The 18,574-nt window shown below is 61.0% G+C and overlaps 1 protein-coding gene across 1 annotated transcript; it reads left to right on the top strand.

Moving 5' to 3' along the window:
- The first annotated feature begins 75 nt into the window (after positions 1 to 75).
- On the top strand, positions 76 to 18,412 carry COL9A3 (collagen type IX alpha 3 chain). Its single transcript, XM_052651056.1, has 32 exons — positions 76 to 153; positions 755 to 823; positions 1,993 to 2,028; positions 2,652 to 2,723; positions 3,456 to 3,509; positions 4,628 to 4,663; positions 4,876 to 4,899; positions 5,138 to 5,191; positions 5,517 to 5,570; positions 5,977 to 6,018; positions 7,089 to 7,145; positions 7,517 to 7,570; positions 8,177 to 8,230; positions 8,421 to 8,474; positions 8,877 to 8,930; positions 9,321 to 9,374; positions 10,046 to 10,099; positions 10,624 to 10,677; positions 10,769 to 10,822; positions 10,975 to 11,019; positions 11,140 to 11,193; positions 11,272 to 11,325; positions 11,796 to 11,849; positions 11,955 to 12,026; positions 12,347 to 12,382; positions 12,844 to 12,888; positions 14,097 to 14,129; positions 14,296 to 14,442; positions 14,604 to 14,658; positions 15,150 to 15,332; positions 17,346 to 17,423; positions 18,222 to 18,412. The coding sequence occupies exons 1-32, from the start codon at positions 76 to 78 to the stop codon at positions 18,410 to 18,412; spliced, it is 2,055 nt and encodes a 684-aa protein (XP_052507016.1).
- Positions 18,413 to 18,574: the final 162 nt, after the last annotated feature.

Genomic DNA, 18,574 nt, shown 5'->3' with positions numbered 1-18,574 from the left:
ACCAGCCCCGCCCGCCGAGCCCAGCTCGAGGCCCCTGCCTCCGCCGCCAGCTCCTCTCAGAGTGCAACTGCAGCCATGGCCGGAGCCCCCACCCTGGCCCTGCTGCTGCTGGGGCAGCTGCTGGCCGCCACCATAAACTTGACCGAGGCACAGGTGAGCATGGGACCCGGGGCATATGGGGCTCGCCTTTGAATGCAGCTAGGGTGGGGGTCTGTGGCTCTGTGGTCACCTGTTGAGCAGCGCAGCCAGGGAATAAGCTCCCCACTTGCCCCCTGTAGCCAGTCTCCCTGAGTCAGGGAAGGAGCCAGGAATTCCGGGGCACTTGGGGATGGTGGGCACAGTCTTGTCACTGCAAAGTTTCTGCACCACCTGAGCACAGGCTCACCATTGCCCGGCTGAGCCCCCACGGGGAGGGGGACACCCTGGGGATGAGTTCAGGGACTGCCCCGTCCTCACCCAGCAGGTGTGGTGCCAGAGCTGCGTCTCCACTAGAGACACACAATGTGGCCTTTGTTCCTCATGGGCCTCGGACGTGGCCCCTCTTGGCCCAGCAAGGTTGCAGGGGACACTGCAACAGCCCGGGGGTCTGAAGGGGAATGAGGGAAGGGGCCGGTGCAGGCCTCTGCACAGGCCCAAGCTCTTCTCCGGACTGGGAGGAGGGGGTGCTCTGTCAGGCTAACCCCAGGGCCAACCAGGGGGACCCGCAGTGGGAGAGCATGGGGTGCCACCACCTGATGATGTTTCTCCATTTCAGAAAGTGGGACCTCGAGGCCCCCCTGGTCCCCAAGGGCCACCCGGGAAGCCAGGCAAGGATGGCATTGATGTGAGTTTGGGGGGGATGATGGGGGAACTTCTGTGGGGTTCTCACTCTGGTCCCAAACTCCCTGAGCCCCTGGCCTGATGGAGACCCCTCCCAGAGATGGGGTGATGTTGGGGGTGATGAGCACCCCTGTGGGATGTGAAATGGGACAAATGATCCTTGTTCCTTCTTGGAGTGGACCCCTCAGGGGTTGTCTCCCCAGAACAGGTGGGGGTGGCTGTGAAGTGCTCTTTGGGTTGGAAGTGTGGGCCCTGAGGCATGTGTCTCTGGGTCCCTAGAGGGCCCACACTCCTCTTTTCTGGAGATAAAGGCCCAGGCATGGGGCCTATGCCCCTAGCAGGGTCTCCGTGGCTACTAGAGGTTGGAGCCAGCCTTGAAGGGGCTGGGGGCCTGTCATCTTCAAGGTGCCCCAGCCTAAGTGTAGCCCTGGCCGTGTGGAAGCAGATGAGACCCCACAGCCTGCCCCCAGATCCAGGTGGGGTGAGAGCCCTGGACCCAGAGAGACCCAGCCAGGCCATGAAAGTTAAGGCCCTCCAGGCCTCTCCTCACCAGTGCTGTTCCCCGGTGGAGCCGCCTTGACCAGTTCTCAGCTCCTTGAGTCCCAGGGGCCTGCCCGGCTCTTGATGGCCCAAGTCTCCCTCCTTCCACCCCCTCCGAAGGGCCATTGCCTAGTGCAGCAGTGTTGGGCCCTGGACCCAGGCAGCCTCTCCTCCTGGTGGGGCTGGGCCCCTTGTACCCCAAGGCTCTGCAGCCGATAGGAGCCAGGCCCCATTGTTCCCTCTAGAGATGTTTCTACATAATACCTGGCCTGGAAGCTTTGGGTGGTCATCAGAGGGGAGGGGTGCTGGGGTGCCTTCCTCTGTGAGTGTGGGGGCTGCCACCTCTGACTAGGTTTCAGGCAGGTGGAGGAGTGGGCTTCTTGATGCCTCCCATCATTTCTGGGGTGTTCCTGTGCCCTCAAAGTAGGCTCAAAAGCCCCAATCTGTCCAGCTAACCCCTCTCCCCACCACCTGCCCTCTCCCCACCACCCACTGCTGTGCCTGCCCCTGGAAGGGAAGGGCCCACCGGTGTGGACAACAGGATGAGGGGCTCCATCTTGTCTTCTGGAGCCTCCTCTGTCCCAGCTCTGCTCCCTAGGGATGCTTGGTCACGTGGGCATGTCCCCTCTGCAGGGAGAAGTTGGTCCTCCTGGTCTTCCTGGGCCTGTGGTGAGTGTCCTGGCTGCGGTGTGGGCTGTGTGTGTGTGTGTGTAGGGGGGGGGGGGTTGGGGGTGTGGGGATGGCCTCCTAGTCTGGAGGGGAGGGGTGGGCCTATAACAGAGGGCTCATTGACATCCCTTCCCATCACGCTGGGCCCTGGGTCACCAAAGGGGAGGCCTGGGAGAAGGGGCAGAGCAGAAAGGGGTGGGAGGGGAGTAGGTGGGACTTGGTGCCTCTCAGGGCAGGGTCCGGCTTTTGGAGCTTGTTCCGGCCAGGGGAGGGGTCAACACAACCCTGCACTTCCAGCTTGTCAGAGGTCCCACAAGTGACCCTCCTGAAGCTGTTCAGGCCAGGAATTAAGGGCTCTAGGCTCACAGAGGGTACCTCAGCCCTTCACTGGGAAGGCTGAAGGGTCCAGGTGAGTATCACACAGATGTGGCCAAAGACGGGTAGGGGGCCGCTGGAGGAGGCGCCAGTGAAGGCGGGCAGCCGGGCCAGGGTCTGCGGGCAGCATGGGGGCAGGGCTCTGGTGGAGAGGCCCTCCTCGGGCCCCACTGGAGGACGTCTCTCTTCTTGGTGAAGGCTACTCTCTGGCTCAGCTTCTGTCATGCCTCTGCCCTTTCCCCCCACAGGGACCAAAAGGGGCCCCAGGGAAGCCAGGGAAGCCAGGGGAGGCCGGGCTGCCTGGACTGCCTGGCGTGGATGTGAGTGTGCCCGCTCCTCCCTCCCTCCCCTCCCCCTCCTCTCCTCTCCTCCTGCGAGCCCTCGCCCCTCTCGCCTGGAGGGGCTACATCTCAGCACCCAGGAGTCAGGCTTAATTGCTTCTCTCCAGCTGGGCCAGCTCAAATAGGAGAGCCTGGCCCAAGAGGGTCTCCGGAGGTCCCCCAGCGGGGTCCCTTGGCCTCCATCCCAGACCTGTCAGTGTCTGGCCCTGTCCGCCAGACGACAGCGCCAGCACACAGGAGGGGCGAAAGTCCCGCCAGCTTTCACTTCTCTGGGAACAAAGACCCATTATCCAGTCCCCTCCGAGCCCCTGGCGGCTGCATCAGGGGTCCTCAGGAGCTTAAGGCGGGGCCCCAGGATGGGGGCTTTGTGAGCACTGGAGGGGGTCCAAGAGGGGAACTCTCCTGCTCCCTGAGCTTGTCCACTTCAGCAGGAGCTCTAGCTGCTGGCTTCCCACCGGCTGCCCCCACCCCCCGCCCCCCCCGCCCCCCATCCCTCCCCCGCCCCCCCATCCCCCCCCCCCCCCCCCCCCGCCCCAACACAGCACATCAGGTGGACGGTGGGTGTGGCTAGTGAGAGGAGGTACCAGTCTAGTCTTTGTGACCTCTCTGGACTGGCTTTAGCTAGAGAAGGGCCCACGGCTGGCTCTTTCCCCTGGCGGGGCACATCCTCCCTGTGTGACCCCTCCAGCCCTCTTTCCATCTGCTCCCCAGGGTCTGACCGGGCAGGATGGACCTCCTGGACCCAAGGGCGCTCCCGGAGAACGGGTAAGGCAGGCACCACATTCAGTGGCTTCAGCTTGGAGTTGAGGTCCTGGCCAGGGGCAGTCTGGCTGAGCACCGCCTGTCCACGGGGTGGGGGTTCTGAGGGCAGCTGCCGTGACTGGACTGGCTGGGCCCCGCCCCTGATGGGTGGAGGGGGCGGGAGGGCAGGTGGACACAGGGTGGTGCGTTCCCTGTCCCCACCCCATCTGGTCAGAGCTGCCCCAGCCCTCAGACCATGTTGAGGGGCTGGCGTCGGGGGGACATGGCTGGCCTTCCTCTTCCCGTGGTGAACCACTGCCCCTCTCTCTGAGGGGCCATGGTCATGGCCCAGCTTGTCCCCTGAGTCTGACCAGTGTCCACCAAAGCCTCTTTCTGGTTGACTAACTTCTCTTGTGGTACTGAGAGCAAAGCTGAACCCAACACTCCCTCTCCTTCCCCACTTGAAGAAATGACCGTTTCCCAGCCCTGGAATGCAGAGGACAGGGGCTGGGTGTGGGGGGACCCAGGACACAGCACTGCCTTTGGGAACTGGGCTACGGAGCTTTCTAAGTAGAAACAAGGAAGAGAGTGGCCGCCTTCAGGAGGGCAGGTGCTTTGGTGATGCCAAGGAGGGTGTGGGAGATGGAGGAGGGTGGGAGAAAGTGGGCTAGCTCCAGGTTTTTCTGCTGGGAGCCTGGGACACACGAGGGGAGGGGCCTCCAGTACAAGGACCTTGAAGTGGGGATGCAGGCAGGAGAAGAGCCAGGAGGGTGCTGCTGACAGGCAGGTGGCTGCTGGAGCTTTGGGACTCTCTACTGTGGGCCAAGTTGGGAGGGCTTCCTGGAGGAACCGGCTATGGAGCTCCTCTGTGTGGCGTGGGTCACACCTGGTGGTTCATCCTGCCTGCAGCAGTGCTCCCAGGAAGGTGGGACAGGTTCTGGCTTTTCCTCTGCAGGATTGTTGGTAAAGGGCTGGACCCAGACCCCTGAGACATCAGAGGTCCCCCCACCGCCTGCTGTTAGTCTTCTGTGAAATAGGAACCCCTCCTCAGGGGAGATGGACTTGGGAGGGAGGGGAACGGGTTTGCACACACTGGCATGGTGCCTCTGCCAGCCCCTCTGACACTTCATTTCCTCCTGCAGGGAAGTCTGGGACCCTCAGGGCCACCTGGGCTGGGGGTGAGTACTGGCGTCTCCTCCTGGTGGGAGTTTGAGGGCCCCAAAGCTCCCCAAATGCGGCCCCTCTGCAGCTTCTTCTGCGGTCCTGGGTGCCATCCGGGCTGTATCCTCTCATCCCCAGTGACTGCCCTACCAGCTCAGGGTGATGGGGTGGGTGGTGGGCAACCCCCTCCCATCCCCAGCAAGCCCTGACCCCATTCTTGGCATTGTAGGGCAAAGGCCTCCCTGGACCTCCTGTGAGTACTTACAACCCTCGTGCCCACCCCCCCAAAGCATGCCCACCACACTCAGAGCCAACATGGTCACCAGGTCCCAAGCCAGGGTGAGGGTGGGGCTTGGTGGGGGGAGACAGAGTCCCTGTACCTAAAGAGAGCTGGCCAGTCCTCGAGGGGATACAGGATAGAGTCTGAACTGCTCTGGGTCCTCAGAGCTCCTTGGGTGCAGAACCCCCTCTCTCACTTCTTACCTTCCCAGGGAGAGGCAGGGGTGAGCGGCCTCCCAGGTGGAATTGGCCTCCGGGGCCCCCCGGTGAGTGACTGTCAGGACTCCCCAAAGGCAACTGTGGGGGGGGGGGCTTTCCCTCCCCTTTCCCTGCCCCCTTCACCTCCTCCCTGCACCCCTCCTCTCCCTCCCCTCTTCCTTGGTGGGCCTCAGTGGCTGAAGTCCAAGGACAGAGTGGATCTCGAGATGCAGAAGGTGGGGGAGGGGCGAGCAAGTGGGGGGCACCATAAGTGCATTGTCCTGGATGGGGGTGGGGTGGGGGGGTGAGGGGGCTCATCTCTGGAGGAGGCTAGTCGCCTCACCCCTGGTGGGGGCTGCTCCTGCTCTTTCTAAGTCATAACCCCTCCCACAGGGACCCTCAGGACTCCCAGGCCTCCCTGGCCCCCCAGGACCTCCTGGCCCCCCTGTGAGTACTAGGCAGAGGCTCTCAAGCTCTCGGGGGAGTCTCAGGCATGGGTGACTGCTTGGTGGGTGGGACTCCCTTGTCCCCAGGGTGCCCATCCTCAGGCCTCCCAGGCTGCCAGCCCCAGGACCCATGTCTGCATGGAGAGTCCTGGCCATACCCCAGACAGGGGCTAGGGCCAGGCTGGAGCAGTGCATCAGCTGACCCGGGCTAGTGGGGCTCAGGCCTGGGGCCACCCCACCCCAAGGGCAGACGGTTTTTGTCACTGTCACGCACTCTGCAGAGGGGCCAGCAGTAACTGGCACTGGGTACTGGGGGATGAGGGGCCCGAGCGCCCTGATGGTCTCGCATGGCGGGTTGTAGGGAGAGGGTGGAGGGCTGTGTCGAAGCTGGCATCTCTGTTTTCCAGGGTCACCCAGGGGTGCTTCCCGAAGGTGCTACTGATCTTCAGGTGGGCTTGTGCAGCCTTTTCAAAGCCTTTTGTGGGGGTGCCTGTCTTGGTGGGAGGGGCCCCCATCTGGAGAGCACAGGAAGGCAGGGATGGGGGCTCCCTAGGAACGGGGTCAGTGCAGGCGGCACCAGTTCTGGGTGTAGCATCCCCCCGACGCTGCCCTCTCCCCACCCCCACAGTCTAGCCTTGCACCATCGCATCTCCCTGGCATGCACGGTAGTGCAAATGGAAGTTAATTTAAGCAAAATCACATGTTGACCAATTCCGCTCCTCCTTGGCACAGCCAGGCTTTGCATGTGAAGGCCAGGTTTTAGCCACGCAGGGCAAGCTTGACCGCCTTGATGGGGAAGACAAAAACTTTCAGGCTACAGTCTCGTAGTTGAGCTTTGTCTCTCACATAAGAACAGTGACTCTGGAGCGGTTGTAAGTTATTAAACAGAGGGCCTGGCCTGGCCCGGCTAGCCCACTGGTGCCCCTGCTGGCCGTTCTCGCCCCGACCTGTGTCCTGAGGGCTTGACGTTGGTGTCCCTGGGGAGGCTTCAGGGGCTCTTCTGGAAAGAGGAGAATGACTGGGAGCAACTGGGGGGTGACATCACTGGCTCTACCAGATGAGCTGCGGAATGATCCAGAAGCCCCCACACCAGCCCTGGGCTTGCCGAGACCCTGGGGATGCCCAAGGGTCATATACGCCTCCCTCTGGCACCTCCATGCACCATGGGGACCCTGAGCAGGGCTGGCTGCCGAGCTGTGTGATGAAGGCCCCTTTGTGAAGCCAGCAGCCACTTTGCTGAATAGCTACTTTGAACCTGTGCTGGGCCGAGACATAGGAGCTGGGTGTGTGAAGGCAGCCTCGAGGGGCTGGTGGCTGCAGCCTGGCTCTGCAGTGCCTCGCTGCACCCCGCGGCGGCCCTGAATGAGGCTCTGTCTCGGCCCCCAGGAGGCCCCCGTGTGGCCCGAGGTCCCCTTCACCCATGCCAAATGGCCCATCCCAGGGCCTCCATGTTCTGACCTCAGTTCCTGCTCCTATTCTGTTTGACCGGGAGGGGTCTGACCACTCTGTTTCCCAACAGTGCCCGGCCATCTGCCCGCCAGGGCCCCCAGGGCCCCCAGGAATGCCAGGGTTCAAGGTGAGCAGCCACTGAGGGTTGACACAGACCCCAGCCCACCCCTAACACTCCCTAGGAGGTGGCCGGGCCCCAACATGGGCAGAGGTCAGGGGGTGGTGGGGTCACAAGGCTGTTGCAAGAAGCAATGGGGGCTGGGGTCCCACCCTGCTGGGGGTCCTTGCTGTGTCCCTGTCCCCTCAACACTGGTGACCCGCCAGGATGGGGGCATCGAGAGACAGCATGGGGAGAGCTGGTCTCAAACCCCCACCCCATCCTGGCCCAGCACTGCTCCTCCCACCAGGGCCTTGGTTTCCCCAGCTAGCTGATGGGCTTAATTGGTTTGGGCTGCTTGGGGGTGGGGCCGTGACTGTCTGCCCACCGCTGTCTTCCAGGGACCCACTGGCTACAAAGGGGAGCCCGGAGAAGTCGGCAAGGATGGCGAAAAGGTGGAGGCCGGCCGTGGGGTGGAACCTGGCAGGGGGGTGGGGAGGAACGGGCGCTGGGGTGGGGTTGGGGTGAGGGGTTGGGGTGACTGAGAGGTGCTGGCTGCTTCCCAGGAGGGCAGGTGGGGGCAACCTGACTGAGCGGCTTCTGTGAACCCCCCATCCCCCCATTCTGGGCCTACCTGCCAGAGCCCAATGGTTTGGGGCAGGGTCTCTGCACAGACCACCACCACCTGGCCTCACACAGGTTCCTTGAGCCTGGGCAGACCTGCTGCCCCCCTCCCTCGTGGCCACTGCCCTGGAGAACATGTGTCTGTCCTTACCCGCAGACCAGGGCCCCTCTACCGTGGTGGGAGTGGCCAGACTGCCACATGAGCGGCTGACCCCCACCACGAGGTGTCCAGGGAGGGCTGGGGTCCTTGCTGGGAGGGAGAACAGGGTGCGACCTCTCTGGAAGACGGCCAGTGCCCCCTCGGCCTCGGAGGCACAGCTGTGAGGTCAGGGCAGCACCCCCCGCTGCTAGGGCTTGGGCAGTAAGTAGGAGGAGAGGGCAAGGAGGAGAGCTGGGGCTGGCACCACCCATCACCACTTTCTGCACCTCTCTTGCAGGGTGACCCCGGCCCCCCTGGACCCCCTGGTATCCCGGGCACCGTGGGGTTGCAGGTGAGCAGGGAGAGGGGTTGGACAGGTGAGGATGTGGGGTGGACAGCTCAGGGCTATGAGGAGTGGTCCACCAACCCCCAGGACGGGACTGGGTGGGGGTCCTGAGACCAGGGTCTCCGTGGTTCCTGGGGGTGTGCACTCCTGGGGGACTGCTGGCCCGGGCCCTACAGCTCCAGCTGTCTCCCTGCAGGGTCCACGGGGCCTACGAGGACTTCCAGGGCCACTTGGACCCCCCGGGGACCGGGTAAGTCTACAAGACCCCCCCGCTCATCTGGCCCTTGAGGGGCTATGGGCCAGCCCAAGGTGAAGAGGCATTGGGGGCCACCTCCAAAGGTCAGGTGGGCCCCGTGAGTGTGGGTCCTCACCCGTGACCATGGCAAGGCTCTCTGGACTCCACTCACTGGATGGTTCCCCAAACCGGAGCCTGTGAAGGCTTTTGTGGGTCCAGGGGGGTGGGAGGGGCAGATGGGGGTCATTGGGGGGGGCTTGGCAAATGTGGGGAGGGGAAGAGGCCTGGGGACCCTAGTGGGGTGCTGATGGGGCTGATGCTGGGGAGCTCCTAGGAGGGTCTCTCCAGATGGACCTGGGTGCTTTAGGGATGCCCTCAGGCTTCTGATGAGAGGCTCAGGGTCTTTCTCCTCCACAGGGTCCCATTGGGTTCCGAGGGCCCCCCGGGATCCCAGGAGCCCCTGGGAAAGCGGTATGTGTGTGTCTGGGGGTGGGTGGGGTGGCCCCTGCAGGCCCAGCTCTGTTCTCTGCTCTCTTCCTCACCCAGTCGCCTTCCCCAGACCCACTGGGCTGCCCCAGCCCTTTCCGGGGCTTCACTGTCCTGTGGGCTCACCTGGGGGACACGTGTCACACCTAGGCAGGCACCTATGTGCATGCCTGAGGGGAATGACTGGGCACACCTGGCGGGGGGGTGAGTTTCCCAGAGGAGTCAGCCTGGCCCACATGGGAGATCTGCGCCCTGTTTCCAGGCATGAAGTGAGGTGGAGGTGTGGTCGGGGTCCCTCTGGCCTCTGCGACCCTCAGCAGTGTCACCTGCCCCCCATGTTGTTAACTCTTTCCCTGTCCCCCCTTGTTACTGCAGGGCGACAGAGGAGAGAGGGGCCCAGAGGGGTTCCGCGGCCCCAAGGGCGACCTTGTAAGTGAGAGAACCTGGGTTCTCTGGGTCCTTCCTGGGCAGAACCTGGTCCATGGGGGTGGGGGAGGCACACAGACAGCAAGTCCAGGGAGGCCTGGGGCGGCTGCCCTCCTGTGGAGGTAGGGGGAGCCCCTGGGTAGTGCCAGGGCCGGCCTGGGGAGAAAAGCCTTCCCCCCAGCCCAGGTAGCTTCCCCAGGAGCCCCCGGCCTTGTTTCCCCTGTGGCTCCTTGAAGCTACTGTCACCTAACAAGCTCCTCTTGGGAGTGGCCGGGCAGGGGCCAGAGGACCACTGATGTCCATCAAGAGGCCCTGGGCTGTGAGGCCTGACCTTGTGCCAGGACTGCCCAGCTGAGAGATGGAGCAACAGAAAACACGACTCTCGGGTTAAGTGACACTGAGATAATCAGGCATCTGATAATCAGGTCGTTGAAGTGACTGTCTCCACACCCATCTCGTCTTCCCCCAGCTTGAGAGCATCCCCAAGACCCTAAGATAGCTCCTGCTTGGTGGGCCTTTTCTGCTAAGGGTTGGGCCTGGCCCCCACAGCTGTCCCCAGCCAATCCTGAGTCTAGGATGTGGTGGGCAAGGCTCCTGCCCCCCTCCCAGGACCCAGTGACACACCTGCGAGAGCAGTCCCCGAGGCCTGACTGTGGTCCCTCCGTGTCCCCTAGGGCAGGCCTGGTCCTAAAGGCATCCCCGGCATGTCTGGGCCTGGTGGAGAGCCGGTGAGTGTCCGCAGCTGCCAGCCCATGGTGGGGCGGGGTGGGTGACCTGTGAGGCTCTCCTAGCCCCGTGCCCACGTTCAGCCCGGACCCACACTTCCCCCTGGCGCCCTGGCTCCTCCCCAACCCCAGCCTGAGAGGACAGGGTGGCACGGCCAGTGGTGGGAGGCAGAGCTAAAGGAGGGGAGGGGAGGGAGAGACCCTGGCTGCCATCCTGCCGCCCTCCCAGCACATGGCTCTGTCTGTGGTTCCAAAATTGGTCAAGCCTGTGGGACTAGGAAGGCCAGATCCTGGCTCCCAGGCCTCAGTCTCCTGGTCTGTAAAGTGGGCACAGCAGACTTTCCCTGGGGTGCTGTGAAGAATCTGGGTGCATCCTCCCTGCCCTCACCTGCACGATTGGAGGGCAGCACAGGTCACCACCTGCCTGAGCCCAGGAGCGTAGACCCACGACAGGGCAGTGGGGAAGGGCAGGGCCTGGAGGGCGTGGCCTGGAGGGGGCCCACCGCCTCACACCGTCCCATCCCCAGGGCATGCCAGGCAAGGACGGCCGGGATGGCGTGCCAGGACTCGATGGCGAGAAGGTTGGTCCTGCCTGGGGGTCTGCAGGGAGGAGGAGGGTGTGCAGGGCATTCAGCCTGCAGGACCCCAGTACGTGTCCCGCAAACCCCACAGGGAGAAGCTGGTCGCCACGGTGCCCCGGGAGAGAAGGGGCCCAACGGGCTACCGGTGAGTGTGTGCCGCTACTGGGTGGCCATCTACCCCGAGCATGTATGTGGGGTGGATGTGGGGTCTCTGCATCAAGGCCAGGGAGGCTGCGGGAGCCCCTCACTCTCAGGGTACTCTGCCTCTGACCTTGTGTGCTGACCTCTGACCTACAGGGTCTCCCCGGACGAGCAGGGTCCAAGGGTGAGAAAGGAGAACTGGTATGTGGTTGCTTTCTCCAGGGGATGGGGAGAGGAAGGCGCAGCCGGCAGTCTGGGTCCTGGGGGCAGAAGGGGCCCTCCCCCACAGGCAGGCACTCAGGGTTCACCCCTCCCCCGCAGGGCAGACCTGGAGAGCTGGGCGAGGCCGGCCCCTCGGGAGAGCCTGGTGTCCCTGTGAGTATTTGCAGCCCTTTCTTCCTACTCACATGTGTGTGGAGCCTGCTGACACCCTCTGTCCCTTCTTGAGTGTAGGGAGATGTTGGCATGCCCGGCGAGCGTGGAGAGGCTGGACACAGGGGCTCAGCGGTGAGTTGGGAAAATGAAGTCTCAGGGGGCAATGGGCTCGGGGCCTGTTTCTCTGTGGGCTGGGGTGACATCTTGGCAGTATGAAAGGGCTGAGTCTGTGAAAGTTGGGACATGGTGGTGGCCGGGGCACAGTGATCCTGTCCTTGAGACTGTGCTGAGGGTGCAGAGGCCCAGCACCCAGCACCAGGCCGAGGGAGCAGCCCCGCCTCAGGCTCCTCCACGGACCCAGCAATGACGCCACCAGCCTCAGTGCCCAGGGCAGCGGGAGAATTGGTACCTGGTGCCAAGTCCGGCTGATGCACAGGGTCCCAGGACCTGACCTCTGCTACCCCAGCTTCCCCTAGGATGCCCCCTCCCCAGCAACTGGGCCAGATGGCTTGGGGTCCAGTCCTTGTGCCTGCCCAGCCCCCAAGGGGAGGTGAAGCTGGACTAACACGAAGCTGGACTAACACTCTCCCTCTGTCTTTCAGGGGGCACTGGGCCCGCAAGGCCCCCCCGGGGCCCCTGGCATCCGTGGCTTCCAGGTGGGTGAGGTTTGGGGCCAGGGAGCCCAGGTGGGCCAGCCAGGCTTGGGGAGAGTCAACACTGGGCTCCTTTATGGAGCTGATGAGCTGGGTCCTTGTCTGTAGGGCCGGAAGGGCAGCATAGGAGACCCCGGCCTGCCGGGCCCCCAAGGCCTCCGAGGTGGCGTGGGCGACCGGGTAAGTGCTGTCCCAGCAGGAATCCCTGCACCCCCATGCCCCACATCCCACCTCCCACAGTTCCACAGCACACTCAAAGGCAGTGTTGGTGCCCAGTAGTCAGCACTGGGGGGTCCCCGTTGTCCCTGAAACTTGGGGGCTCAGGGCATCAGGGAGGAGGCTGGGGCAAGCTCCTGTCACGCTCAGGGGCCAGGATGCCAAGTGTCCAGGAGGGGCCCTTGTGTGTCAAGCTGGTCCTGGTGCCCCAGTCGGGGAAGGGTACCAGCCCCCTCTCCCGCCCCACTGTGATCCTCTAATGCTCATCACCCCTTTCTGACCAGGGCCCGGGAGGAGCTGCTGGCCCCAAGGGCGACCAGGTGAGACACTGGTGGTCAGGTCAGCTGGAGGGCTGCCACTGTCTTCAGGGCTGGGGGCACCTCCTTCTCTCCCTCCCTTCTTCCAGCTTTGTCGCTTCCCCCATTCCTGGCCCCCCCAGGCTGACAACTCAGAGCATCCATCCAGACCGGGGTCAGTTGGCTCCTGGGTACAACAGAGGCTGCCTGTGGCCTGAGGGGCTTCTCAGAGACCCTCAGAGTAGGCATGCTCCCCGCTGGCTGTCTGGGTCCCAGGAGCAGCACCTTCTCTCTGGAGGGCCCAGGGTGGGAGAGGGGCCCACAGCTCTGCTGCTGACCACCCCCGCTTCTGGAGCACCAAGAGCACCTAAAATGGTCCAAACCCACCTGAGGCTCTGCTCAGTCTGCCTGGCACCCAGGCCTGGGTCTCGGGCACAGCTCCTGCCACAAATGGGGGTCAGCAGCTCAGCATTGTGTTGTTTCAGGGCATCGCGGGTGCTGACGGCCTTCCTGGGGATAAAGGAGAACTGGTGAGTGTGACAGGCGGCCTCTCGCCATGTTGGGGTGGCAGGGAAGGGTGCGGGGAGGGCGGCATCTGCAGGTCTGTGGGGTGGGGGTGGGGCCGAGTCGAGGCCCGAGGCAGAGGGTGGGACCTGTGCTGTCCGCTGTGGTGGGTCTTCTATCCCCCACCCCCTCTCCACACTCCCTCTGTGACTTTTCAGTATGAATTAGCCAGAGCTGAGACTGAGCTACAGAAAACCCTGCTTCCACCGAGCTGATAAAACGAAAGGCTGATAGAACTGACAGACAGTCACACTTCAGGAGGTGACTAAAAGGGAACAGGCAGGGTGTCTGGGGACAGGGACCTTCGTGGCCCCACATGGCAAGGGTCTCTGGCTCTGTGACCAAGCCTTTCTTTAAGTCTGGAAACGGCTCAGTACAGGATCCTCGTCTCCAGCAGAACCTTGTAGCTCAGAGCCAACCTTTCCGGCTGGGGTGCTGGGCACCAGCTGTGGCTGGAGCAGAGTTGGCATCGGGCTCTCACCGGACAGCAGCCTTGGTGGAGGAAGGGTCCTGGGCCATCTGGCCGCCGGCTGCTGCCCACTGTCCACAGCCTGCCAGGCAGATTCCCAGGTTCACAACTGGAGAAGGGGGGCCTCAGCCACGGAGACCCTCAGCTCTACCTTGTAAAACAAGAGTGAGAACAAAGCAAACATGGGTGAGAAGCACACTGCTGCTAATAACACTGCTTAGGGAAAATAAGGTGGCTTCCCTGATGATTCAGACGGTAAAGCGTCTGGCTGCAATGCAGGAGACCCGGCTTCGATCCCTGGGTCGGGAAGATCCCCCAGAGAATGAAACAGCAACCCACTCCAGCATTCTTGCCTGGAAAATCCCAAGGATGGAGGAGCCTGGTAGGTTACAGTTCACGGGGTTGCAAAGAGTCGGACACAACTAAGCAACTTCACTTCAGGGAAAATAAGTTTAAAAACATCAGTAGCTACAATACAATCTTAGCAATATAAAAACATAAAAAGAATATACAATATTTATGAACATAAAAGAAATATACCTAGAGTAAGAAGGAGAAACCCCTGTGGATGCTGTCATGTACTCAGACAGCAGCTTCATGGGTGACTTGCTAGTAACGGGCAAAGCTGGCTCCTGGGGAACTAGTTCCCACAGCCAACAACACGTGAGTAACTGAAGTGCACAACTTCCTTCTGCTCTTTTCCAGGGTCCCAGCGGCCCTGTTGGCCCCAAAGGAGAGGTGAGTGCCTGGCAGACACTGGCTCCCTGGCCCCCTTGGGGCCCCAGGCTGGCTCTGGGGCACTGATGGCCGTGTGGATCAGAAGTGGGGAAACTGCCAGCTCCAAGGGAGAAGCCCCTGCAGGTGGCTCGGCCATGACCCCCTCCCTGCTCCTGTTTCCCTCCAGTCCGGCAGTCGCGGGGAGCTGGGCCCTAAGGGCATCCAGGGCCCCAACGGCACCAGCGGCGTAGATGGCGTTCCTGGCCCCCCTGGCCCCGTGGGCCTCCAGGGTGTGCGAGGCATGCCCGGCATCACTGGAAAACCTGGGGTCCCGGTACGTGTCCCCTGGGAGCCAGTGCTCCACTGTGTCGGGCTCTTCCTGGATCTGGATCAAGTCCTTTCCAGACAATCAGGGTTCCTGGTGTTAGTGGACGTGCCCCAAAGAGAAGCCAGTGGGCCCCCCAATATGATAATGGATTTGGGGGTGAATTTCAGGGGAAAGAAGCCAGCGAGCAACACATCAGGGAGCTGTGCGGGGGGCTGGTCAGTGGTGAGTGTCCTCCATCCCACCCCACCCTGCCTGGTCCACAGTGCCTGTAGCCTCACCCACCCCCAGCCAGGTCCTATCCTCACCCCCAGCCTCACCCTCACCCCATCCCCATCCCTGACACCACCTCCTCACCCCCAGCCTCACCCTCACCCCACCCCCCCAGCCTCACCCTTACCCCACCGCCACCCCTGCCATCCCCAGCCTCACCTCCACCCCACCCTCATCCCCACCCTCCATCACCTTCCAGCCAAGCCCACTGCTGGTGTCCCTGGGGTCTGCACTGGGTGGGCTCCTTCCCCTCAGCATTTCTTAGGGCTGTGATTTGCTCTTCGGCATTTCTCACAGACAGCATACTGACACCATTTCTCACAGACCTAAAGCAGTTATAGCCCTTTGCAGTCAACGAACAAGCTTTCTTTGAAGGGCAGTATGTTCACACTTCATGTAACACACTTCTGATGAATACATGCCTGATCTTTGTTTTCCAAAAGAACAAATTGCGCAGCTGGCCGCGCACCTGAGGAAGCCCCTAGCACCAGGCTCCATCGGGCGCCCGGGTCCTGCTGGCCCCCCGGGCCCCCCAGGCCCCCCAGGCTCCATTGGTCACCCCGGGGCTCGAGGGCCCCCTGGATACCGAGGTCCCACAGGAGAGCTTGGAGACCCTGGACCCAGAGGTGAGTGCAGCCCACCCCACCACGCAGCCACACACCGGAGCCCCCCACCAGTATCTCCGCGCAGAGTCTCCACGTTGAGATGCTCCCTTATGGGGAGAGGGCAGGGAAGAGGCCCACAGGGGAAACTGACACGAATCCTCAGGGACCCCACCCTTCCCCTCCCCTCTCCTCCCATCCCCTCCCCATGGGCTCCTCTAAAAAAGCCCCAGAGGTTAAGCCATTGCTAGAAATGCCTTGGGTATAGCCCTTCATGCTTTGGGGCCCAGCTCCTTATTAAACCCAAGGGTATGACAACATTTTCCAAAATGTGATGTTCTCCTCAAGTTTCATTAGAACAACATTTGGGGGAGGACGGGCTGAGAAGAATGTGAGGAATGAACCAACAGGAGCCTCATTTATACGTAAGAACAGATCCTGTAATGAAAACTGGCATGTGTGAACATTTTCTGTGGCAAAAGGCAAAAGTTAATGAAATTGAGAAATGCATCTTAAGAACTAGGAGAGGTAATTTAGAAAGAGGCGGAAACCTTGACCCCCTGCCGTGGTGCCGTCGAGGGAAGCTCAGTGCCCACACAGTAACACGGCTGAGGGAACTGCTTGGCCATTTAACCTCTTCTAAAAAAGGCCTTGAATACTTGGTTCATTATACATCCTCTGCCACCAGTCTGACTGTCTCAGGTCAGCTAGCGTCCCAGCCCAAATTCAGGATTTAGACCTCTCATTGCTGCTAGGTCGTTCCAAACTTATTAACCAAATAATTTTCTATTTCTGAAAAACAGCTTAAGAAAAACAAAACTTACTTCTGTGAGTTCCTTTCTTCATCTGTGAGGTTAAGTTTAAATACTTCAGGAGATGAAATCGCTACTGTAATTAGTGGTATCCTTTCGTTACCGTAAAGACATTGAGAATATTTTCAGCACTGGAGGGCAAATGCTTTCAGATGCCCTTCTCTTCCCCGGCAGGCTGAAGTCCACTGTCAGACAGCTTCCTGTTGTCTTGGAGATGTCACTGTCTGCAGTGGGGGATGGTTCCCCCCAAAGACAGACCAACAAGGTTTTATCCAAATAGGGATCTGAGTGCCTTTAAGACTGTTGAAAATAAAATTCAGAAACAGCATTCATCACTTTTATGGATTTTCAGAAAAACAGTGTGACAGGACTCAGTGGAGGCAGCCATTCGGCTGCAGGGTCATTGTGCTCCCTGGGGTGCCTGCCTCGGGCTAGGGACGCCTGAGCGTTATTGTTTGAGTTAAAAGAGAACATATTCTGTAGGTCCTCAGGCAGATGCCACTGTCACTGCTGGGCGTCCATCTCCCCAGGACAAAATGAGTCAGGGAGCTATAGGGGCCGGGAAAGCCCAGGACCCATGGGAGGCCCTGACTGCCCAGCCCTGGGGCTCCTAGTCCTTTGCAGGTGTCCTACCTTCTGTGATGGGAAAAATGACAAACAACAGTTGAAAAGAAACTGGTGTCACTGCTTTTAGCATCAGGCAGGACAGATGCCGCCAGCCCAGCTGTCTGCCTCAAGCAGCATCACTATGTGGACAAGAGGCTCAGTTTCCCCAGAACATCCCCAGGTCTTACAGCCAGCATCACACAAGGCACAGGCAGCCAGCGGGTGCTCGCAGCGGGCCTTAGCGCACCTTCCAGGTGCCACAGAGACCAAAAGCAGCCAGGAGCGAGGGAGCAGAGAACACAGTTCAGGGGGTGTTTGAAAACACCTTGAATAACTGTCAAAACTCATGTTGAACATAGGAATACAGGGTAAACGCTCAGACTGAACAAGCTAAAAGTCTGAGAGTGATGCTCTGATACTGGGGAATCACACAAGTGGGTGACATTGAGCCCGACATTTTGCTGCGTGTCCTTTTCTAAATGTGTTTTGATTCAGTAAAAAGCTTAGAAAGCAGGCACCCTGCTTGTAAGAAGGCAGATCACCACTCACCACAGCCAGTCTCTCTTTGAACTTGAATCAGAGCTTCTAAGCATATGATTATGTCACTTGCTCTTAACAGGAAACCAGGGTGACAGAGGAGACAAAGGCTCAGCTGGCGAGGGCCTGGATGGGCCTGACGGAGACCAAGGGCTGCAAGGTATGAGACCACTGTCACTAACGTCACACAGGCACATCTGGGGGATGAGCACACTTCATCGCCTTCTAATGGAACAACTTCTTTCTCTTGGCAAAGCATTCTTAGAGGCGGGGTCAGAAGCTGTTTCGGTAACCACTTTTATATGGAAAAGCTGAATCAATGAATTAATCACCCTGTGTTGAAGTAGATTCAGTTAGATTCTATTCAAGTAAAGCCGTCAGGTATTTCAGTTCAGTTCCAACAGAATTTTCTCTTAATTGACCCACGTGTACCCTGGGTGTTGGCATTTTTCATGTCAAATATAAATGCTCTGCCAAGAGGGAGGAGGGCAGCCCCAGCCGTGTTCCCTTCTGCGCCTTCTGGTGGGGGAGGGTACATGCTGGGGCCACCTCAACACACACCCATCAGCACCCCCGGCTCCTGCTTTCTCCTCTGCTGACCTCCTCTGCTTCCACCTGCTGTCCACCTGCTCAGGTGCCCCCACACAGTCCACCCCCATGACTACCACCCTCATCGACAGCACCCCATCCCTCACCCAAGACCCATTCCTCACACAGCACCGACTGACTCACTCCACGCTGCCCTGCTTAGGACAGAACCCCGACTCCCGCACCCTGGGCCCATCCTCCCCACGCGAGGCCTCTGCCCTCGCTGTTCTCCAGCCTGAGTGCACCTCCCTTGGGCCCCTCCCAGAGTTAAGAAATGAGCTAGAGAAACACAAGTGTTGGGTTGGCTTAACGGACACTCCACTGCTGTCCCCTTTCTATGTCTCCACTCACCTTCCTGGTGGCTCTCAAGGACCGCAAGGCGTGCCCGGCATCAGCAAAGACGGCCGAGATGGGGCTCATGGTGAGCCTGGGCTCCCCGGCGATCCTGGCCTTCCTGGTGCCGTCGGCGCTCAGGGGCCTCCTGGCATCTGCGACACCTCCGCCTGCCAAGGAGCCGTGATGGCAGCTGTTGGGGAGAAGTCAGGTCCCCGGAGCTCCTAAAACACAACTTCAGGAAGAGTAAGAAAGCGGTGCCAACTGAGCAGCGGGCTCTAGAAGGATCGCGGGGACCAGTGGCATTCTGCTATCAATGGGGAACGCTGCCTAGCAAGCCATCCAGCAAGGCCACCCTTCCTCATCCTCAGCAGTGGCGACTGGACACTT

Source organism: Budorcas taxicolor, chromosome 13 (genome assembly GCF_023091745.1).
Source record: "Budorcas taxicolor isolate Tak-1 chromosome 13, Takin1.1, whole genome shotgun sequence".
Taxonomy (NCBI): domain Eukaryota; kingdom Metazoa; phylum Chordata; class Mammalia; order Artiodactyla; family Bovidae; genus Budorcas; species Budorcas taxicolor.
The sequence above is the reverse complement of the archived record's forward strand: the minus strand, read 5'-3'. Positions and strand labels throughout refer to the sequence as shown.